The following is an 18982-nucleotide window of genomic DNA, read 5'->3' on the forward strand; positions in this document are numbered from 1 at the left end:
CCGTATACGCTACATTCGAGTAATAACGGTATGTGGCCGACGTCTAAAGGAAAAGGGCTCAGCATTTGTTCATCCTGTGTGTTGGTACTTTATTTCTTTCTCTCTCGAACCAGCGTTAACTAAGAAAGGATACACGCGGCGCAACAAGTAGTAGCGGTAAGCAGCCAGAAACGGCAACACACACACAGCGCAGTCGCCGAGGCGTTACGGGTGTCGAGAGAGCCACGCGCACACGCTGCGTGCAGCAGTGCGGCGCCAAGGAAACTCGTGGGTCGTCGGCCAAGCGTGGTCGCGCACACTTCTTCGTGTGGGACGGTGTCGGCGAACGACCGCGCGACTTCTCTGGCAGCGTTTGTCAGTCCTTGAACTCGTTTCTGCGTCGCACGGGTTATTTCTGAGCGAACTCGACGGTCTCGGAGTCACCTCGACCGTATATACACCGCCCCCGCGGGAACGCCGTTTCTTCTCACGCAGGTAAACAAGCGTGTGTGGGTGTGTGCAAATGACACCGATACTATAGCTTCTTAGCTCTCACCTATGGCAGCTGTTGGTTTCGCTTGCGACAAGTTATACTTTGTGTTCGCATTGGTTCGGGAAGTTTCATGTGTGAAGCCTCTTGTGTGTCATATATGCCTCCGAGATGTCTAACAGCGGTCGAACAAGGATGCATCACGCTGGAACCAACGTTTCGGTACGGAGGCTCGTCTTCGCCAGGGCTTCACTGTTCGACCACTGTTGACCACTGCAAGTCTCCGTCTTCCTTCGTTTGGCTTCTGAGATATCTTGTCACGCAAACTTGTACTTCCGGTTGGACTTCATCATTGGTGTTAGGACTGCGTGGTTCGTGTCATCTTGTTTGAAGCTTCATATAATTTATCACACACACAAGAAGCGCTAAATGCAATCAAACATGTGCACAAAAATCTCGGGGCCGACATGCGTCATTCGCCGCGTCCATGCTAGATGGTGCCGCAAAATCGCGCCACAGCTAACGCAGACACGTCATCAAGGCGCGTACATTATCCCCGCGTTGCAAGCGCGAACTTCGCCAAGGTGCACCTGAAGTGGTCATTAACGACCAAGAATTTGCGCCAGTGTGATCGTATGCGAAAGTGACCTGAACTGGTTCGCACTTTAAGTCGTAGTTCTGTGCCTTCCCTTCAGTTACTTTGTCACTTCACGTTCGCTCTAAGCGAGCCCGAACACGAGCGGGTCGAGTCAGAAGTAGACCTGCGACGCAGGCCGTCCCGAGCGCTTTTACTTCGGGCCGTATTCTGAAACGTTCCACTTCGGCGAAATTTCTTTTTCGCTTTTAGGCGCGCGATGAGTGGCTGTTTTAGCAAAATTGGATGAGCTGATTGGATGGTTGAGCCCGACGTCATTCAATTTTGCTCAACCAGCCAATCAGCGCGCGCCTGAAAGCGAAAAAAGAAATTTCGCCGAAGTGGAACGCTTTAGAACACGGCCCTTGGACTCGATCCCAGCCGGTGTTGCAGCTGTGAATGTACGCGGGCTGCAGATTTTGTGAAGGTTGCAGGTGTATATTTTACTGCACGACACAACGACAAGGGCCTCAGGCCCTTTTTACTTCCCCGGCTGTTTCTATTGATCGCCTCATCAGCTTCCACATTTCTCTCGTGCCATTGAAGTGTCGTTTGCGCTTGTTCCGCACCCCTCAGTTTAACGAGGATGCGGCGATACGTCGGCCGCCGCACTCGTTTTCAACTCAGGCGGTGGCGGACCGCCGCCGCCGCATGTGCGATCGGTCGCCGCGCGACAGCGCCGCCAGCGTGTACGGCAGGGCGTGATCGTCCCGGTGCGGGTCGAGGCGCCGGCCTCCTCACCGCTGACGGCGTCATCGGGCCCTGACGAATGAGCTCTTCGTGTTGCGCTAAGTAGTAAATCCGTGATATCGATTCGGAAGCGGTCAGTCGTCTATGCGAAGCGGCGCGTAGACTGGCGTGTTTTCTCATCGCTATGTTGCCACTTATGAGCGTTACGCAATATGGGCGCTTTATAACGAGCTGCGGACGGATGATGATGATAGATGAGCGATCGCAAGCTTCTAATGGTATCTAGCTAACTGTGTGCACGTTGTGCTGACCGACGTTGAAACTGGGTCTCGGCAACAAATAGCTCCTAGCCATCGTAACCTAGCTTGTAGTGCTCGCACAGACGCGTTATTTATCGTTTGTGCGAAACCAGAGAACTGTGCAAAGACGTTTGTTTTCCATTTATTTATTTCAGAATACTGCAGGCCAGGCATTGGCCCAATCAGGAGGGGTTGCGTCACATAAGAGAATTACAAATGATTCTAACAGAGAAACCATCAGCAGCAAACGGCACACCTGGGGTGCTATGCAGGATGCGCCGAGTTTCTCGTTCACCCGAGTTTGCTTGACGGCAGTCAATGAACGGAGATAGCGTGGAACGCGCAAAAGCTACAGGCAAAAAAAAAAAAAAAAAAGAAAAGAATGCAGACAAAAAGCCGCGCATGACAACATGAGCGCACCCTGCGCGCCACGCTGCTTCCATGTTTCAAGCGCAGAAGGCTGCACAACGAAACGCGCCAGCGCCGCGTATTGTTATCAACAGATTATCGCAACTTAGCAATATCGTGACTGTCCCGCTGTCTATCTCCGCACTTGCCGTGAGCCACTTGTCACGCCTTTCTCGGGCGCGTCAAGGGCGTGCCTCCTCTTTCGGGCACTATATCTTTCTGTCCTCCGTCGAAAGCGAACAGGTATACATGCGGTACACGCCCAGAAGGCAACGCCCAAGGAATGATAGCCACCTAGAGTGAATCTAGATAAACCTATAAAACTGGAGGCTTGTCGAAAGATAAACTGTGTCTCGGTACCATTTGTGCTTTCATTTTTGGGCGTCGCCAGAGCTCGTGAAGAACCCGAGTTTCGCCAAACTCGGCGCATCCTGCATAGCACCCCAGGCTGATCAGCAACATGTCAAAACTTAATAAAAGTGGCGTTCCAGTTAAGCTACAAAATTATCAGCTTCAAAAGCATCGCGTGGTAAAGAATTCCATTCTTCGATAGTTCGCAGAAAACAACTGTGCTGATGACTGTGAGCTTTGCGCGCTAGTTGGCGGAATGCGCGCATTGTGTTTCCCGCGCGTCATAGAGGTTTTTGGCGAACCCAGCTCGACAAATGGTGCTTTTCTATTTACAACATAGATAACAGAACGGGAATCACGTTTCACTACGTGTATCTATTGCATATTGCTCATCTCTACCATATCTTGTAATGGTACCTATGCCTGCAACGGCCCCGCCCCATCTCTCCCTTTTCATTTTTTAAACCACAAGTACTCCGAACGTCCCTTGATTACCTGGACCGCTGACCAGTTAACGCTCCCGTCAGCTTTGAATCCCAATGTTTCTGGAAGGTGGACGTTACCCATGCATGCCGGGGAAGACCTCGGCATTCCGTTACAATCAGCCGAATCGTATCCAGATTTTTTCTGCAGCAGACACATGCCTCACCCTGTCGCGAATATTTGCTTCTGTATGTTTTCGTCCTAAGGCAGCCAGCTCGGGTGTGAAAAAGCAAGGCGCTGCACTTAGTGTTATCGTACATATTTTCTTTTCTGATTTTCTTGTTTGCCGTCTTTGTACAACTCCAGAAACTCACTTTTTGTTTCACTTTTATTTTCGACGACTACGGGGGGTGGTATTTCGGACAACGGTGGTAGAGTTCTGGACATTGGTGAAATTCCGCCATATTGCCGAATTCGGCATCTTGTCAGCTGATGATGATGACTTAATGGCATCCCCTTTGAAACGGGACGGTGACAATTAGTCACCTAGCCTGCTTGATTTAATCAGGTGCGCTATACATATTTTTATCTAGCGTTTTTGTATACATCTCCTTAACGTTTTTTTCCCCCCTCGAAATCTGCCTTGTACCGATACCTATGACTGTAACAGATCCGGTAGCATCGATCTCTTCCCTGCTTTTCTTCCACCAATACTCTAAACGTGTCTTGCTTATCTCGACTGCTGGCCGGTTGAGCTCTGATTGGCTGAGAACGCCGCCATTAAAGAATTTGACGACATGGCGGAATTCGACAATGCCCACAATAGCATCCGGGTTGTCTATATCTCTTGTACTTCAAATTACCCTACGCGGTTTCGACCTTTCTTGACGTCCTCCAGCCTAGAGTTACGGTATATGCAGGGAGCTTATACAGTAACTCTACTCCAGCCAAGGCTTCAGTGACACCTAGCGTCGAGGTGAGACACGTGACACCCGCCGCGTACGTCAGCTCAGGGGCGATGGCGTTGCGCTGCTGAGCAACAAGGTCGCGGGTTCGATCCCGTCCGCGGCGGCCGCATTTCGGTGGAACAAAATGCTAAAACGCTCGTGTGCTTAGATTTAAGCACACGTTAAAGAACCCCAGGTGGTCAAAATTGATCCGGAGTCCCCCATGCACTACTGCGTGCCTCATAATCAGATCGTGGTTTAAACGCGCAAAACCACTGAAATAAATGTTTCATTTTTATAGACAAATAATCCGGCTTGCGATTGTCCGACTTGGGTCTGTTCTTCGTTGACGGGCTGTGCACCATCACCGTGATACATATGTGCGCTTTTACAGGCGGCTTGATAGAGCCCGATCAGACGCTCGTATACAGCCCAGCCCATCACAAGCTGTGAGACGGCTTGACCCCCTTTTGTGTATGATTCACGTAAATGCCCTGATTTCTCTAAGCGAATAGCGCAGGCAGAACAAACGGCGAAAAGGGTGGCAGTATAAGTAAGTGCCCGTCGTCTGAAGTTTGCGCGCCGTAAACATCTGCTTTCTGCTCTAGTTGTAACCATGGCAGAGCGCGCTATATCGTCGTAGGCATGAGCGTGCACAGTTGTGCAAGTCGTATAGACTATTACTGTTTTACACCGACTGAATGCTTTCGTATTCACATTTCTTCGTCTGATCCAAGAAAATTGTAACTTGGTTTAGTTTGATCTTTCTCGGGGACCAGTGGCGTAGCCAGAAATTTCTGGCTACGCCACTGGGGGTGTTGATGCCAAATGTGATGCCAAACACCTCTGATGTTAATTCTGTGTACAATTATTAGGGTGAATTATATATATATATATATATATATATATATTATATATATATATATATATATATATATATATATATATATATATAGTTAATTTTGTGCTTCAATGCATAAAGCGACGTTTTGTTAAGAACCTAACTGGAACGCCAATGCATTTCTCCACAAAGTTCGCGAATTAATATCTCGAAACTGGTGTCATCCCGAGAATTTGTTCCAAGTGGATCCGCCTTGCGAACTCCACGGCTATAATTTGTAAATTGCAATATGGGCCATCAGGTAATTAGTTAAAAACTTAATTAGTGAATTTCGGGTAATTATTCGATTATGCATTTCAATTTCCTGTGGAAGTAATGTCCGCCTATTCGAGTGGACCAGCTCATGAACTAGAATTGTGCTATCTGCCACAGGCAACCTTTAAGAACGTTTGAAAGTGTTCGCTGAAACACCCTGTATATAAAAGCACGATGAAAAACTATTTAACAAAAAGGAAAGTAATTAGGCGCAAGTGCAAAACGTTCCGATCTTCGATATAAGGCAGTCTTAAATGGCATAAAATGTATAGTTGCATACAAGCGCATGAGCGCAGTTGTCACTTTTTTGAACGACACAAAAGAGGTGTTCAAAGCCTGCACATAGAAGGCGAAGATATTGCATGGCGATGTTTGTGTGATGAAAAGGAAGGAAGTTATGAGGTTGAATGAAGCCGCCTCAGGTCGAGCCTTTCATTCTTAACAGACACTGCCCAAAAGCCGTCTTGCGTCGAGACATTTCTAGCTTTTATTCTGTAGCCTCTCGAACACAAATAAATAATCAAATAAATGTGAATGTAATGGAGATGAAGCGAGGAAACACGAGAAAATGGCACTTGTGCGATCGATTGGCACACTGCATTCATACTCGTACAAAGCCGACTGTGGCCTACTCCCTCCAAACGTGCCAGAAGCATAAGTGCAAGCCACTCGCTTCTTGTGCTATCGCTCACCGAAGAAATTTTCTTCACGAAAAGATGAAGAAACAGAAGAATGCTTTGCAGATGGCTAGGCGGCGCTAAAATAACGCGACAGCCCGGACGGCGCAAAGTCAAGCCAGCGCCGCAGGGAAGCCCGCCTTCTTCACTGCTCTCCCTCGCACTCCCCGCTGAGAATCGCGCGAGCGTCCCACGCTGCGGAGTTGTGCGCGCTCGCGAGCCCTCCACGTGCGCGCTGCGTGCGCGTCTGCCCCTCGTCACGCGCGAGTTGCGTGCAGTGCTAGGAACAAGAGGGCACGGCAAAATGACGTGCCCGCGCTAGTCCGCGCGTTTTTTTTTTTTTTTTTTTTTTTTTTTTTTTTTTTTAATGTCTCTTCGTGAAGGCACTTCCTGGAGCGAGTTTGGGCTGGAGACTGAAAAAGAAACGAAGCAGGATAGTTGTACGGGGGAGCTAGTGCTTCCAACATCCCTGTTACACGCACGCTTTCACAGAGCGTTCAAACTGAAGGCTATAATGCTATCTGTGAGCCCCATTGGCACACCTGTGCGAGTTTGCACAAAGAGGTTAATCGCGATCGAAACATTCGTTCCCTATCGGTCTTCATCGCGATCGAAAGTGTTCGTACTGTGAGCAAGAACAACGATCAGAGGCGTCACTTAATTAAGAAGTGAATTAAGGAAGCGCAGGATCAGTGGTTTAATGCAAACGTTGAGCTTACTTAGCATAGCTGGCGCCAGCATTAGGTTTGAGTTAACCGCTGCGCGTTCGACCAAAAACTGCAGAGTATGCGGAGCGTCAACTGCTCAATTCCCCGACCTTTTTCAAGCCACTCGCATCGGTAGAGAGGAGTCTGTCTGCGGTGTATCTGTCGGCTGTTACACACAAGCAGTGAAGTGTCGTACTGAAGTGTACTGAAAAGAACGAAACAGTTACGTTCGCTAAACGTATGGCAGGACTGGAAGAAGCGCGCTCAACTCCGGCCTTAATTGTTAAACCTTGTCACGCCTGTTCCAAAAGAACAACAGTTGTGGCGGCGGAGTGTTACAATGTAATGTTCCTGCTAATTGCATTGGCTACGGCTCTAGCCTCTGACGCAATGCACCCAACTATAACAGCCGAGGAGGAATGGTGCGCACAGGCATGCGCGGTGCAGACGGCACTCTGCGCGTAGCCTCGTCTACAGCGTCGCGCGACACCTCACAGCGAGCCGCTCGAATTTTCAAGGCCACTTAGCGTATTGGTCGGCGTCCTTGGATCATCGCCTCATTGGCCTCATCTTCACGCGCAACTCGCTTGTCGAGTGAACAATAAAAAAAAAAAAAAAAAAAAAGGGGGGGGGGGGGGGGAAAGGTCCAGCCCCCGGCCGACTCTCCGCTGAAAGGCGACGACGGACACAAAGCTGCGCAATTCAGGCTGCTTTGCGGAAGCGTCTTGCTTCCGGGCGCGAATCGCTAGGAGCACCGAGGCCGTACTATTTTTTTTTTTTTTTTTTTTCATCTAGTTGCGTTCGCGCTGCAGTGCTGTGTCGACATCTCTGAGAGAGCACTCTAGCTGCTTCCATTTTGTCGTTTCAAAATTTGCTTCTGCGTGACGAGCTCCGCTAAAAGCGAGTGAGGATTGTGACACTTCCTAAGCAAAACGGGACGCGCGCGCGCGCGTGTGTGTATCTGGGGGCAGCTTTTAACACAGGCATACTCCAGACAGCCCAAGCTGAAAGTACAAAAATAAATATGCATTAATAATAATAATAATAATAATAATAATAATAATAATAATAATAATAATAATAATAATAATAATAATAATAATAAGAATAGAAGAGAAAAACGAGCCCACTCAGACGTTTATTGCAAAAGGCTATTTTTTATGTAAAACAGCGTTTTGTAGGTGCTTTGCAGGTAAATTCAGTAACTTTACTATTGAGTAATGCACGTATTCTTTTGTATTTCACGCTACTAATCTGTTCAATTTGTTTACTGTGTTTATCTCCATACTGCACATGTAACATTGATTTGATATGATGTGACATTCCATATTATTACTGCGGTACAGCACTGCCTGTACCGCAGTGCTGAATGCCAACAGGAGTGGGAGCCCCTTGTCGGGCCTTTGTAGCCTTTTGCTCCTGCTACCGTTTTTGTAATAGAAGCAAAATAAACATCAACTATTAAACATGATAATGGGCGAGTGCTGCAAGACTATTTAAACAGAATAATCTGAGATTCGGCTTACGTCAGCCAATGCCCATCACACGAAACAGTGTGATGGGCCAGCGAAATGTCGAGAACAGTGAAATTATGCATCGCTAAAAACGCGCGCGCGCGAGAGAGAGAGAATGCTTTTTAAGTATAGAACTGGCAATCAATCTCACAGCTACGACAACAAGCATGTAGCTGTTATACTGATGAACGCAGCGTGTCTACAAAATAATTAAAAGTAACGCTTGCGCCTAGGGCACGCCGCCGGGAGTCGCGATGGCCGCTGCGGAGCACAAGGTCACAATTTTGGTGCGAGCTCTGTGCATGAACGCTCTTGCGCTGATCGAGGTTTCGGTGTACGTCGAAGAAACCGGGTTGGTCGAAATTATTTTTAATCTACTTAGAAGTCTCCCGATAACAATAAACACCCCGACAATCAATGACGCGTAACTATGTGTTTCGCCGTCAGTATACTTCGCGAAGTTTCAATCATCCCTCTGAGAACAACCTACTCAGGAAGAGAAACAGGCTGGCCAGCGAAAAACACCCTCCGAAATTTCAGTGCTATCGAAGGCAATTTCCTATTACGATCAATGTGGTGACCAGGCACACCATTGCGCGTGCTTTGAACATGCTTTTGAACATGCGTGTTGCCGGACGCTAGCGATGTGACTGCCAGGCCATGTTGATATCTGAGAATACGCCACATATCATCACCAGCCTATATTTTTATCTACACTGCAGGTTGATAATGATATGATAACGCCACGTAGGATTGAGGTTAATAATTACCTAAATACATTTGTTACTTGAGCCTTTTTTCTCCTCTACAGGTAAGTAAATGAATTCACATCACAAACAGAACTATATGCTATTCATGAATGCTACAACTACATTTTTTTTAGGAAATGTGTTTGTTTCACTATATTATACTCAGAACTTCAAGCGCATCTGCCGAATGTTCGTGGTATTTGTGCGAGTAAACTTCTACTTTCTCTGCCAAGCTGTCATCCACTAGCTCCAAGGGTCTACATCTACATATATATTTAACTAACTTAACTACACCGTTAGACCAACGCGACGCGTCTCCCGTTGCAACGACTTAATATAATGCACATTCAATCGATGTAGCAGCAACCCCAGCACAAACCATCAGCGCGTAGCTTGTCTGTATTTATCTCCATTTGTTTTGTTTTCTTTCCCTTTTCTCGACAAAGGTGTCAGCTGCCGCAATCTGTAAGCATTGCGTGAGATCGAGAGGCAGTGGTTGGTTGCATCATTGGAAGCACAATGGTGAAATTGCAATGAGTGCATTTGCACTGCACCAACTTCATGCAAAATACAGCGCGGCCGTTCGATTCCTTTTATGGCCGAGAATTTTCGCGAAGCGCCGAGCAGCCTCGCCAGCCGAGCGACGACCGTTGCCGTCCGCCGCAGCCGCATACCCGACCGGCTACGCGAGCTCCGAGATTCGCTCTCGGCTTATTGACGTCACTATGACGACAGCAGCGAAAGAAAAACAAATGTAGAGCGGAGGCCACGGTACCCTTTAGCAAGGTCCTCGTGCGCGTCAAGAAATAGTTCCTCACTCTTAGTCAGATCTTTGAGGCGTGGATAAACGCATCATTGAAGCAACTTATTCTATTTGTATTTATCTGCAATACTCTACCTATATTAGCTCGTAAGGTCTTTTTACAGTGCTCCATTTTTAAACGAGTCCCGCGGTGCGATACAACTAATCGCCTTACCTTCTCAGCTGTTTACCAACCGACAGTCATCTGACGGTTTCTTGGTTGCGCTGCTGTACTATAGTTATGTGTCGCTTGTCTTAGCCATTTGCATTTTGTTTAGAAATTTCTAGTGCTTACGCGCTTTCATCGAACATATGCTGGTCGGGAAGACAAGCTTGGCTCGACAACAGTCCGAGGTAAGACGATGGTCCTTTCGTGTATCCGCGTCAGACTCGCTATTGTTTCTGGGTGCCTTTAGGAAATGTCGCCGTTCTCCATTTGAACTTTAAGCATATATAAGGAAAGTATTCACCGAAAAAGAACTTTTTCAGGCATCTCTTGCTAGGTTTCTACAATTTGAGCACTTGGAGGATGCAAAATTCTTCGCAATTGTGCCCTTTTTGACCTTACGATTAATCCTACTGCGTAGCCTTCATTTCTTATGCAATTTAAGACCCTTTTTTGCCAATGCATCCCACTATTCTTCCAGCTGTCATCCAGAGCAGATTTCTTTGCATTGCATTTTGATGCGCTTATTATTGGAGAGCACCCAGTCGTTCGATTTTTGTCGCCATCTCCGTAACCCCAGGAGAGCATAACGTTCGTTATCAATTTTATCGCCGCCCGGAAACATAAATCGCTTCCGTGCAGTGTTTTGCCGTTTGTTCTGTAGTGTTGGAGTCAGTCAAACGCAGCGCCGAAATTTCGAATATCCTGCCTGCGCACCGTAACTGTTCCCACTCTCGTATATATCAAGTGGGTGTGGCCCCTCTGAAACCTCTCTTCTGTTCCTTCGCTTTCAGCGGAGTCTGTTTCTACGTTCATTTTTTTCGAGCGCATGTCTCGTGCTTCCACTGGAGCGAACGTGCTTTTCTTCGCTACCAGAAGCAACCTCTAGGTTGTGGCTCATATGTATACATTAGGCTCGTGCCGTTGCGTCCGTCTTCAAGCACCACTGCAGGTATTTTGACCAGAAAAAAGCCGTTATCACCTGCCTACTCATTGGTAAAGGCACGGTTGGTCGACGCGACTGTTGCAGCCATTGTCGATATGCGTGCCCCTAGCGCCGTCGCCTTTTGCTTCGGGAAGACCCGCCACCTGCGCCAGGCTGTCTGACGCAACGTCATTTCAACCTTGTAAGAATCCTTGGCGATTCGCTGTGGCCGAGCAGCTTCCCTCGTACTTCTTGTTACTAGCCGCCGTGGGAGCACGTAGTCATCACTCGACCTACGTTTATATCTTTTGTTATTTTTCTTCTTTTTCAGCTCGTACTGCCAGATACGTGAAATGTTGTGTAAGGCAAATGTCAATGTATGTAGCTTTGTGTTAACGGGCTGTACGTTTTTGCAAGTCATGAAGCAGCGTGAATGGCGTCCTCTGCATTTTTGCGAGCATGAAGATGCTGTTCCTGCGTAGCGAAAGGCTGTGTGCGTTGACTGTATCATGGGTAGTCTGCTTAATACTTGTTTTCTGGTGTAAGCGACTGAGGAAACGTGTTGCTGCTGGACCCGTGTTTCTTAAGCATTATCATCTGCTCGAAATGTTCAGTAAGCCAGGAGGACCCACAGCACCCCTAATGAAAAGTGGATCGCATTCATCAAATGAAGCTTGCAGTCGTTTCTGCCTGTTGTGATGAGATAGTCACCTTATGAAACACAAGACAGCATAACACAAAGCCCTGAAGGGCATACCTAATAACAGATAATGCCTTGATGGGCATGCCTAATAAAGGAAATGCTTATAGCACTTACTGAAGACACATTCTGTGTGTGCCAAGCATTTGTTGTGATATATCATTACAACAGCTTCTCAAAATAAACTCGTACCCTGGCTTACCACGAGCCGTTTTGGATTTTGGCAGTGTTTTAATTATAAAGTGTCACCAACTTGCTCAGCTTACCATTCTCTTCAAACTTGTTGGAGCGGCTACAGGTGCTAACAACCTTCTTTTTATTTTTACAGTTTGAAGCGGGTGCATTTTGCCGCCAGTGCAGCTGCCATGCCTATCCAGGCCGGGCTCACAGCCGACTCTGCCATTGCCCTGGTGCAGCGCTATCTGGGGAAGGAGCGGCTTCACTGGCGGCCCTGCACCTATGCTTCACAGGTACGTCTCAAGGTGACACTGGCTCATACACACCTCCATATCGGCTGTCTTCCTGGCCCTGATATGCACTGGTTGGTAGCATATCTTATCTTGAAATGCCAGGAGTGTCTGCGGTTTGCTTTGCTGGCTCTTGTGATCTTATCAGTGTCCTCCTTTTGCTTTGTTGTTGGGGTGACCATGCTTATCTTGCAACTGGGGTTTCAGGGGGAAGAGATCACTCCTGTCCAACGGAACCACACTGTGAAATGGCTGACTGTCCTCAACCGGTACCTGAAGTTCAATCCTGAGACTCTCTTCCTCTCGGTCACACTCATGGACGAGTTCCTTCGCTTGGTTAGGGTGAGTGCAGAACCCGCCTTCTTACACTGTATTGAATGTTCCCACAGGAGATGGAATCCTTTAAGTACCTGCCATGGTGGCTTAGTAGCTGTGGTGTTTGCTGTTGATTGTGAGGTAGTGCAATTGAATCTTGGCCATAGCAGTTACACTCCAATGAAGGCAGAATGCTTAAATGTTCTTCTTGTGCTTGGATTTTGGTTTGCTGTTATGAACAGGTTGTAAAAATAAGTGATGTGTGAATTTGTCCGACCCTTCTGAGTTCAAACAGGCTTGTGGCTTTATTTTAACCTCCATGAGTCATAATTTCAATTGCAAATTTGTGATAAGGAAATCATAAATTTTATTCAGCATCTAGGGGGTGCCTTATGACTTTCTTTTATGTTGAAATGAGTTGTTTAGATTGGCAGGGTGGTGGGGGTGGTAAAACCTTTAATTCGTCAACAGAAAATGATTTATGAGATTACATGTGGGAAGTCTTGATGGCTTCATGAGGTGGCCGTCAGACCGTGTCTTATCAGAATAATTTGCTCATGATGTGCTGTTATGCTCAAAGTACTATAATCTAAATTTTGTGGGACACATGCCTTAAGGTGATTTTGTTTACCATTCAGAACTACGTGATAAATTAAAATGCTTCACTACTCCAGGGTAACATTGCAAAGTCGGCACAATGTGCATTGCGCAGCGTTGGGATGTTGAACACCAGCAAAAAGTTCCTTCGAAGGCAGTGTATCCAAAGGCATTATCTTGCTGTCAACAGCCTATGTACTGCGGGCGATAGATAACATACACATGGGACTTTATTGTGAGCTGTCAGTGGTGTCTGTTGCCCTAACATTTACTAGTTTTTCTGCAGTGCAGGCTCCTTGTGTAATCAGTTTAGATACTCCCCTATCATGCGAGACAAAAGCAGAAGTTCCGTTGAAAGCAAAGTTCATCAGACAGTTGCACACCTTTTTATTGTCATGTCTGACAACGAAAGAATGCAAAACTGATTTAGTGTTTGAAGCATTCAGTTGCAAATGTTGAGAAGCTACTCCCTTACAGTGATAAAAGCAGCAGAAAGTGTATGGGGGAACAAAAAAAAAGTTTCTTTGTTTTTGCGTTTCTGCATTGTCCACTGGGTGTATTTCTGTGATCATGCACCAACTTTGCCCTGCTTACACCCTTTGCCTTCTTCATTGCACTGACAAGAACCACATTTTCGGAAGGTGCTGGCAACACACAAGTGAGGAATATGTTTATGGAGCTAAGAGCTCCAGTCCACCCACTAGTAAAACAGCTAGCTTACTCGTGTAAATGGCTATATGTTGTGACCTGCTGTACCTAGTTGCTTGAATCGATAAGAGTGGCAATGAATTGCCATTGTTTTTAACAATGGCAATGAATTGTGATGTGTCATCCATAGTTTCTGTAGACAGGCCTTCCAGTTTTTTTTCCTTTGTGTCATCAAACATTGACACGTCAAGTACGTATTGGATTGCTGGATCAAGACAGCTGTGTGTTTGCAGAACGAATGAGGAAAGCACCTTTGTAATGCTATAGATGCAACAGTAACACAGATTTATGTAATTGTGGATCTTGACACTGGTACACCACATCATGTAGCATTATAAATCAGGCTTGCTATCCCTTTACTAACAAGTGTATCTTAAATGAGTTTATTTTGCCTAATGATTTTTGTCTTTGTTGTGTATCTGTGTATGTATGTTAATGTAACCTGTGTGTTTCATTTCTCTTGCAGGCACAACCCAAGTACCTGAAATGTATTGCTATTTCGTGCTTCTACTTAGCGTCCAAGATAATCGAGGAAGATGAGGTAAGTGTTATAACTAAATTTTGCTGCTTTTTTATGCTTTTTATCTCAGCTACAATCGCTTTGAACCATTTATAGTGGTGTTGATGTCAAGCGTTTCCTTGATTTTGCAGGTGGTTCCACATATCAAGGATCTGATCAAGAACTGTGATTGCATCTTCAGTGTGTCCGAGATTACCCGCATGGAGGCATTGATTCTCAAGAAACTCAGATGGGACCTCTGTCGAGCCACATCGCTTGACTTCCTGCACGGGGTAAGTAAGGCACCTGTTCTGCTGTTTGCTTTTCTGTTTAACCCCAATTTAAAATGATGCGGCACTATTTGGATAGGATGCCTATTGTAAGCTGCATACTTTTTTCTATTCTTCACTTGCAATAGCATGAAATGGAACAACTTTTGACCATTTACAGTGAAATAGAACAAGGATTCAACTAGCTACTTATACCTGGGCATGGAATGAAGCTTGAGAGACGAAGAAAACTTGAAGGGGGGGAAAGATCATAGTTCAACAGGAATTGGAAAGATCAGCAATGTGTAAATTTGTCTGACCCTTCTGACTTCAAACGGACTTGTGGCTTTATTTTAACCTCCATGAATCATAATTTCAATTGCAAATTTGTGATACGGAAATCATAAATGGGTGCCTTATGACTTATGTTGAAATGAGTTGTTTATAGATTGTCAGAATAATTTGCTCACAATGTGGCGTTTTGCTCCAAGTACTATAATCTAAATTTTGTGGGACACATGCTTTAAGGCGATTTTGCTTACCATTCAAAATTACGTGATAAATAAAAATGCTTCACTACTCGAGGGTAACATTGCAAAATATGCACACAGCCAATTTGAAGAAACCATAAGAGAAGCTGCAGTGTGTGCTACCTCAGTGAAGGTGTGCCAAGCCATAGAAATGGCCACATACTTCCGATGTTACCAAGGTGATTCAGCACCAGATTTTCTTGTAGTAATGGGCAATATTATGAAATGTTATGCCCAGTTGAGCTGATGGTTGACTAATCTGGTTCTCACTTGGGTGCAGTTTTACGCCCTGCTGGTGTTGAACCGGAGCCTGCTCCTGCCAGACCAGTCTGAGCAGCAGTTGGCAGCTTTGGGTCCTCTGCTGGAAACCAAGCTGCAGATCTGCTTGGATCAGGCGTCTCTGGTGGGGACCCGGCCCTCCACCTTGGCCCTGGCCCTGGTCAGCCTCGAGCTGGAGACGTGGACCCCGAACTGGTTCGTCATCACTATCGCCCTGCAGCGGCTGGCTAAGGTGCGTGCCTGTGACGTCCACTTTGTAAGCTGCCTTTTGGTTGCTGCTGGAATTTGCCAAGAACTCTTGCTTGCCCCCTTTCCATGCTGAGAGCAGTGACCAGTAAGATTGTGCCAGTACTCACAGCCAATTTTCACGTGCTGCTAACATTATGGCCAAGAAAATGCAGCTGAAGGCTTATTTAAAATTTCATTAAAATTGGAACACTTCTAATTTGATGCAACAAAGGGTTACTAAATATGGAGCACTACTTGTAGCTTGTCTCCTGTGCATTGCGAAATGTATCTTATCTTGTGGTGAGCTGCTGCTGCATTCCTGAAAGTACACATGGAGAACTAACGAAAGGCAGACCTAAGTGCAGCATTCTAACTTTTCAATTCATCTGCCACAGTTGAAAATTGAACTTGTGACCTCATGTTCCATAGCAGAGCACCATATGCTCTGGCTGCTGGTTCCTGTCACTGCTGTCTTTCATGTTGAGCACTGTGCTCACACAGGTCAAGAAAATAGCTGGAAATGTCCCTTACAATGTTATACATTGACCCTTTTTATGCATTTGCTTGAGACTGAAGTACAAAAGCCATACCATGAGACCGTAGCATGAACTGGCAAAGCGGGCAGAGCTGCACTTGGACATAATGTGCATATAGCTTTTATGTAATTGGTTGCAGTGCTGGTAGCAACATCTTGTGAAGTTGTGTTCAAGCAAATGCACTAAAAACACTACTCCACATAGAGTAATCAAGCAGAGTCAAATTGTAACAGATTGCCGATGCCAGAACATTTACATTGATAAATAAGACAAACACACTGGCGTATTACAGTGAGTTCTGCGAACAACATGACTTGAAATCAGTTTCTCTAGGCACCTGCTTTATTATGCCAGCATGCTGATAGTACTAAAGTAACGGTAATAACTCTTAAGAACAGAAGTGTGGGCTTTAGTATCAGGACAGTGGTGGCAGTAGCAGCATGTACCTTCTCTTTAGAGAGGTCTGGCCTTTTAGCCATCTTTATTTTGATACACTAAGCCTTGAGTCTGAAGGGGTTTACATTTCTTGTGCAGGTTGAGAACAGCGACGTCATTCGGTGCCGAGAAGAGCTGGCCTGCATCTTTGCCAAAGCGCGCACGGCCGTTTCGCGAAAGCACCGACACTCCGACTCCCAAAATGCCCACAAGCCATCAAAGAGAAGGGTACGTACCAAATTGGTGCGGGCATCATATTGATTGTTATATTCCCATGTCAAATTTATAATATGTATATCATTTTGTTTATGTCGTAGTCTTGCCCATCCCCTCTGTAATGTACCAATGTAGCTTGATGTAAATGTAGCTTTAATGCAAAGTGGACCTTCTTACTGAAGTGGCCGTTCTTTGCCCTCCAATGCTAGCCCTGGTTATTGTTCAGAGATGAGGTGTCAGATGTGGATGCCACATGGTGTCGTCACGGAAACCACATACATGTGCATCTGGCTGTTAGCTATGTCATGTTGAAAATGCAATTAAGTGTCACATCACCAAAACTAAGCAGAACAGGTGCTCAGTCGGTCCTTGTGAGGGTGGCCACATCAGAATTCAGTGTGTTAATGTCTTGGCTTTACTCCTCTGCTGCAGGACAGTTCAGGTATTTGCCGGGAGCAGTACAGTAGTGTAGACCGCTTATAACGCAAGTCGCCGGAGTCGAGAATATCTGCACTACAAGCGGTACCGCACTATAACCAAAACAATGATTTTCAAGTCCTGCACATATGCAAAACATGTAGACCAAGCATGTAGACATGCTTTGTACTATCACGCGCACATCGCGATTACATTTTCGGCAGTGAGCTGGTGAAAACATAATTGCGATGTAGCCGGTGCTCTTCAAGCTCAACAGCTTTGCACGGAGTCAAAACGAAACAACTGTTTGCTGCAACCGCTGCGGAAAAAACCGTGACCGCTATCGATGCGATTATGAACGGTGACTTTGAGGTGCTGAAGGCACGTGCCCGACGCACGCACCGAGTCTGGACGAATTAACTACCATTCGCTGCAACAACTGGCAGTCGAAACCGCAGTCGCTATCTATGCGATCATCGATGGCGACTATGCAGTTTTTTAGGCACGCGGCCGACGCGCATACCAACTGCTACAGTGCGTTACGGAGGAAACCGCGGCCGCTATCGACGCGATCGTGGACAACGACTACGCAGTTACGAAAGCCCGCAGCCAACACGGTGTTATGCGCGGCGGTAAACGCAAGAATACAGGCTTTAAAGACACAAATAGGCTCGAAGCATTTCAGCTGATGGCTGTGGTGATGCGAACTCCCCCGCTTCGTTTCAGTTGGATGCTAGTGCCGTTCTTGCTCTTTTGCGGCGCTCCGAAAGTAGTCCGAATTAACCGATGTGCAGCCAAATAAGTTCGAATTAACAAGAGTTTGATTGCATTGAATAATGCATACGCCGGCCGGCAGCACGCACCTTGTTGAGAAGCGTGCTCGCTGCCACCCTTGTCGGCGAGATTTTCCCGCGGAAGCCGCATTATAACCGGTATTTCGTCTCACGCGACTGCACTGTAACTTGTATGTGTATACATGGAGTTCTATGGGAGGGTAAACAGGAGTCAGAAAAGGCCGCATTGTAGCCAGTTCTGCACTATAAACTGTTACATTATAAGTGGTCTATACTGTATGTCTTGTGGCTAGCGATTCACCTCTAGCAGTAGTAGATCGCTATGGCTAGCATGGAGAATGGACTGGCATTTTCCATAGCTGCCTTTGAAGTCCATATATAGATGTCGATGTGGGTGTACTTTGATGCAGTGTGCTTGTGTGTGTAAAAAAAATGCCCAGTGCATGGATGGAACATTGCTGTTCTTCTTGCTGCACATGCAGACTTCGTTGGCATTGGGAGGGGCAGTGCAATGGGCAGAAAACGCGATTGGCTGGAAGCAAAAGGGAGTAAGTAGGAAGGGTGTCGTGTAAGTAGAGGTGCAGCATTGCAGAATGTGATGCCAGGGCCTCTTGTCTTTTCATTAGGCATTATTCTCTAAATGTACTTCATTGCATAAGTTATGTGCAAATTGGTGAAGTGCCGTGTTGGTGAGGTTGAATGTTCGACACTTTATGGGTGGTAGTGCCGGAGAGAGTTCACAGACACATTTTGTACTTCTTTATGAGCTATGAGGACACAACAGATGAATTAAACATGCACCGTGCATACTATTCACAGTCATGTTACATTTGCACAAATAAGTGCGGTGTCAAGCACTTAATTATGTCAATTTATGTCAAGCACTTGGTGGGAGCTTTGCTCCATAATTGGAGTTGCGGAGAAATCTGCAGACCCACCATGGTAGCCCAGTGGCTATGGCATTGGGCTGCTGAGCTCAAAGCCATGGCTCCGATCCTGGCCGCAATAGCCACATTTCGACTGAGCCCAAATGCAAAAACGCTCGTGTATTTAGATGTAGGTGCACATTACGGAA

At 46.4% G+C, this 18982-nt stretch overlaps 1 protein-coding gene across 2 annotated transcripts in view; it reads left to right on the forward strand.

Moving 5' to 3' along the window:
* LOC119449509 (cyclin-I) overlaps nucleotides 1-18982 on the forward strand; it is a 35050-nt gene that overhangs the window by 11459 nt on the left and 4609 nt on the right. The window contains exons 1-7 of one of the 2 annotated variants that reach the window (XM_037712691.2): nucleotides 10008-10180; nucleotides 11946-12087; nucleotides 12292-12426; nucleotides 14171-14245; nucleotides 14356-14496; nucleotides 15283-15513; nucleotides 16580-16708. In XM_037712691.2, coding sequence (XP_037568619.1) covers nucleotides 11983-12087; nucleotides 12292-12426; nucleotides 14171-14245; nucleotides 14356-14496; nucleotides 15283-15513; nucleotides 16580-16708 — 816 coding nt within the window. In that variant the 5' untranslated portion in view covers nucleotides 10008-10180; nucleotides 11946-11982. Of the gene's footprint in view, nucleotides 1-10007; nucleotides 10181-11945; nucleotides 12088-12291; nucleotides 12427-14170; nucleotides 14246-14355; nucleotides 14497-15282; nucleotides 15514-16579; nucleotides 16709-18982 lie in introns of those variants that run through there. The other variant, XM_049665269.1, reaches the window with a different exon arrangement.

This window comes from Dermacentor silvarum, chromosome 4 (genome assembly GCF_013339745.2).
Source record: "Dermacentor silvarum isolate Dsil-2018 chromosome 4, BIME_Dsil_1.4, whole genome shotgun sequence".
Lineage (NCBI taxonomy): Eukaryota > Metazoa > Arthropoda > Arachnida > Ixodida > Ixodidae > Dermacentor > Dermacentor silvarum.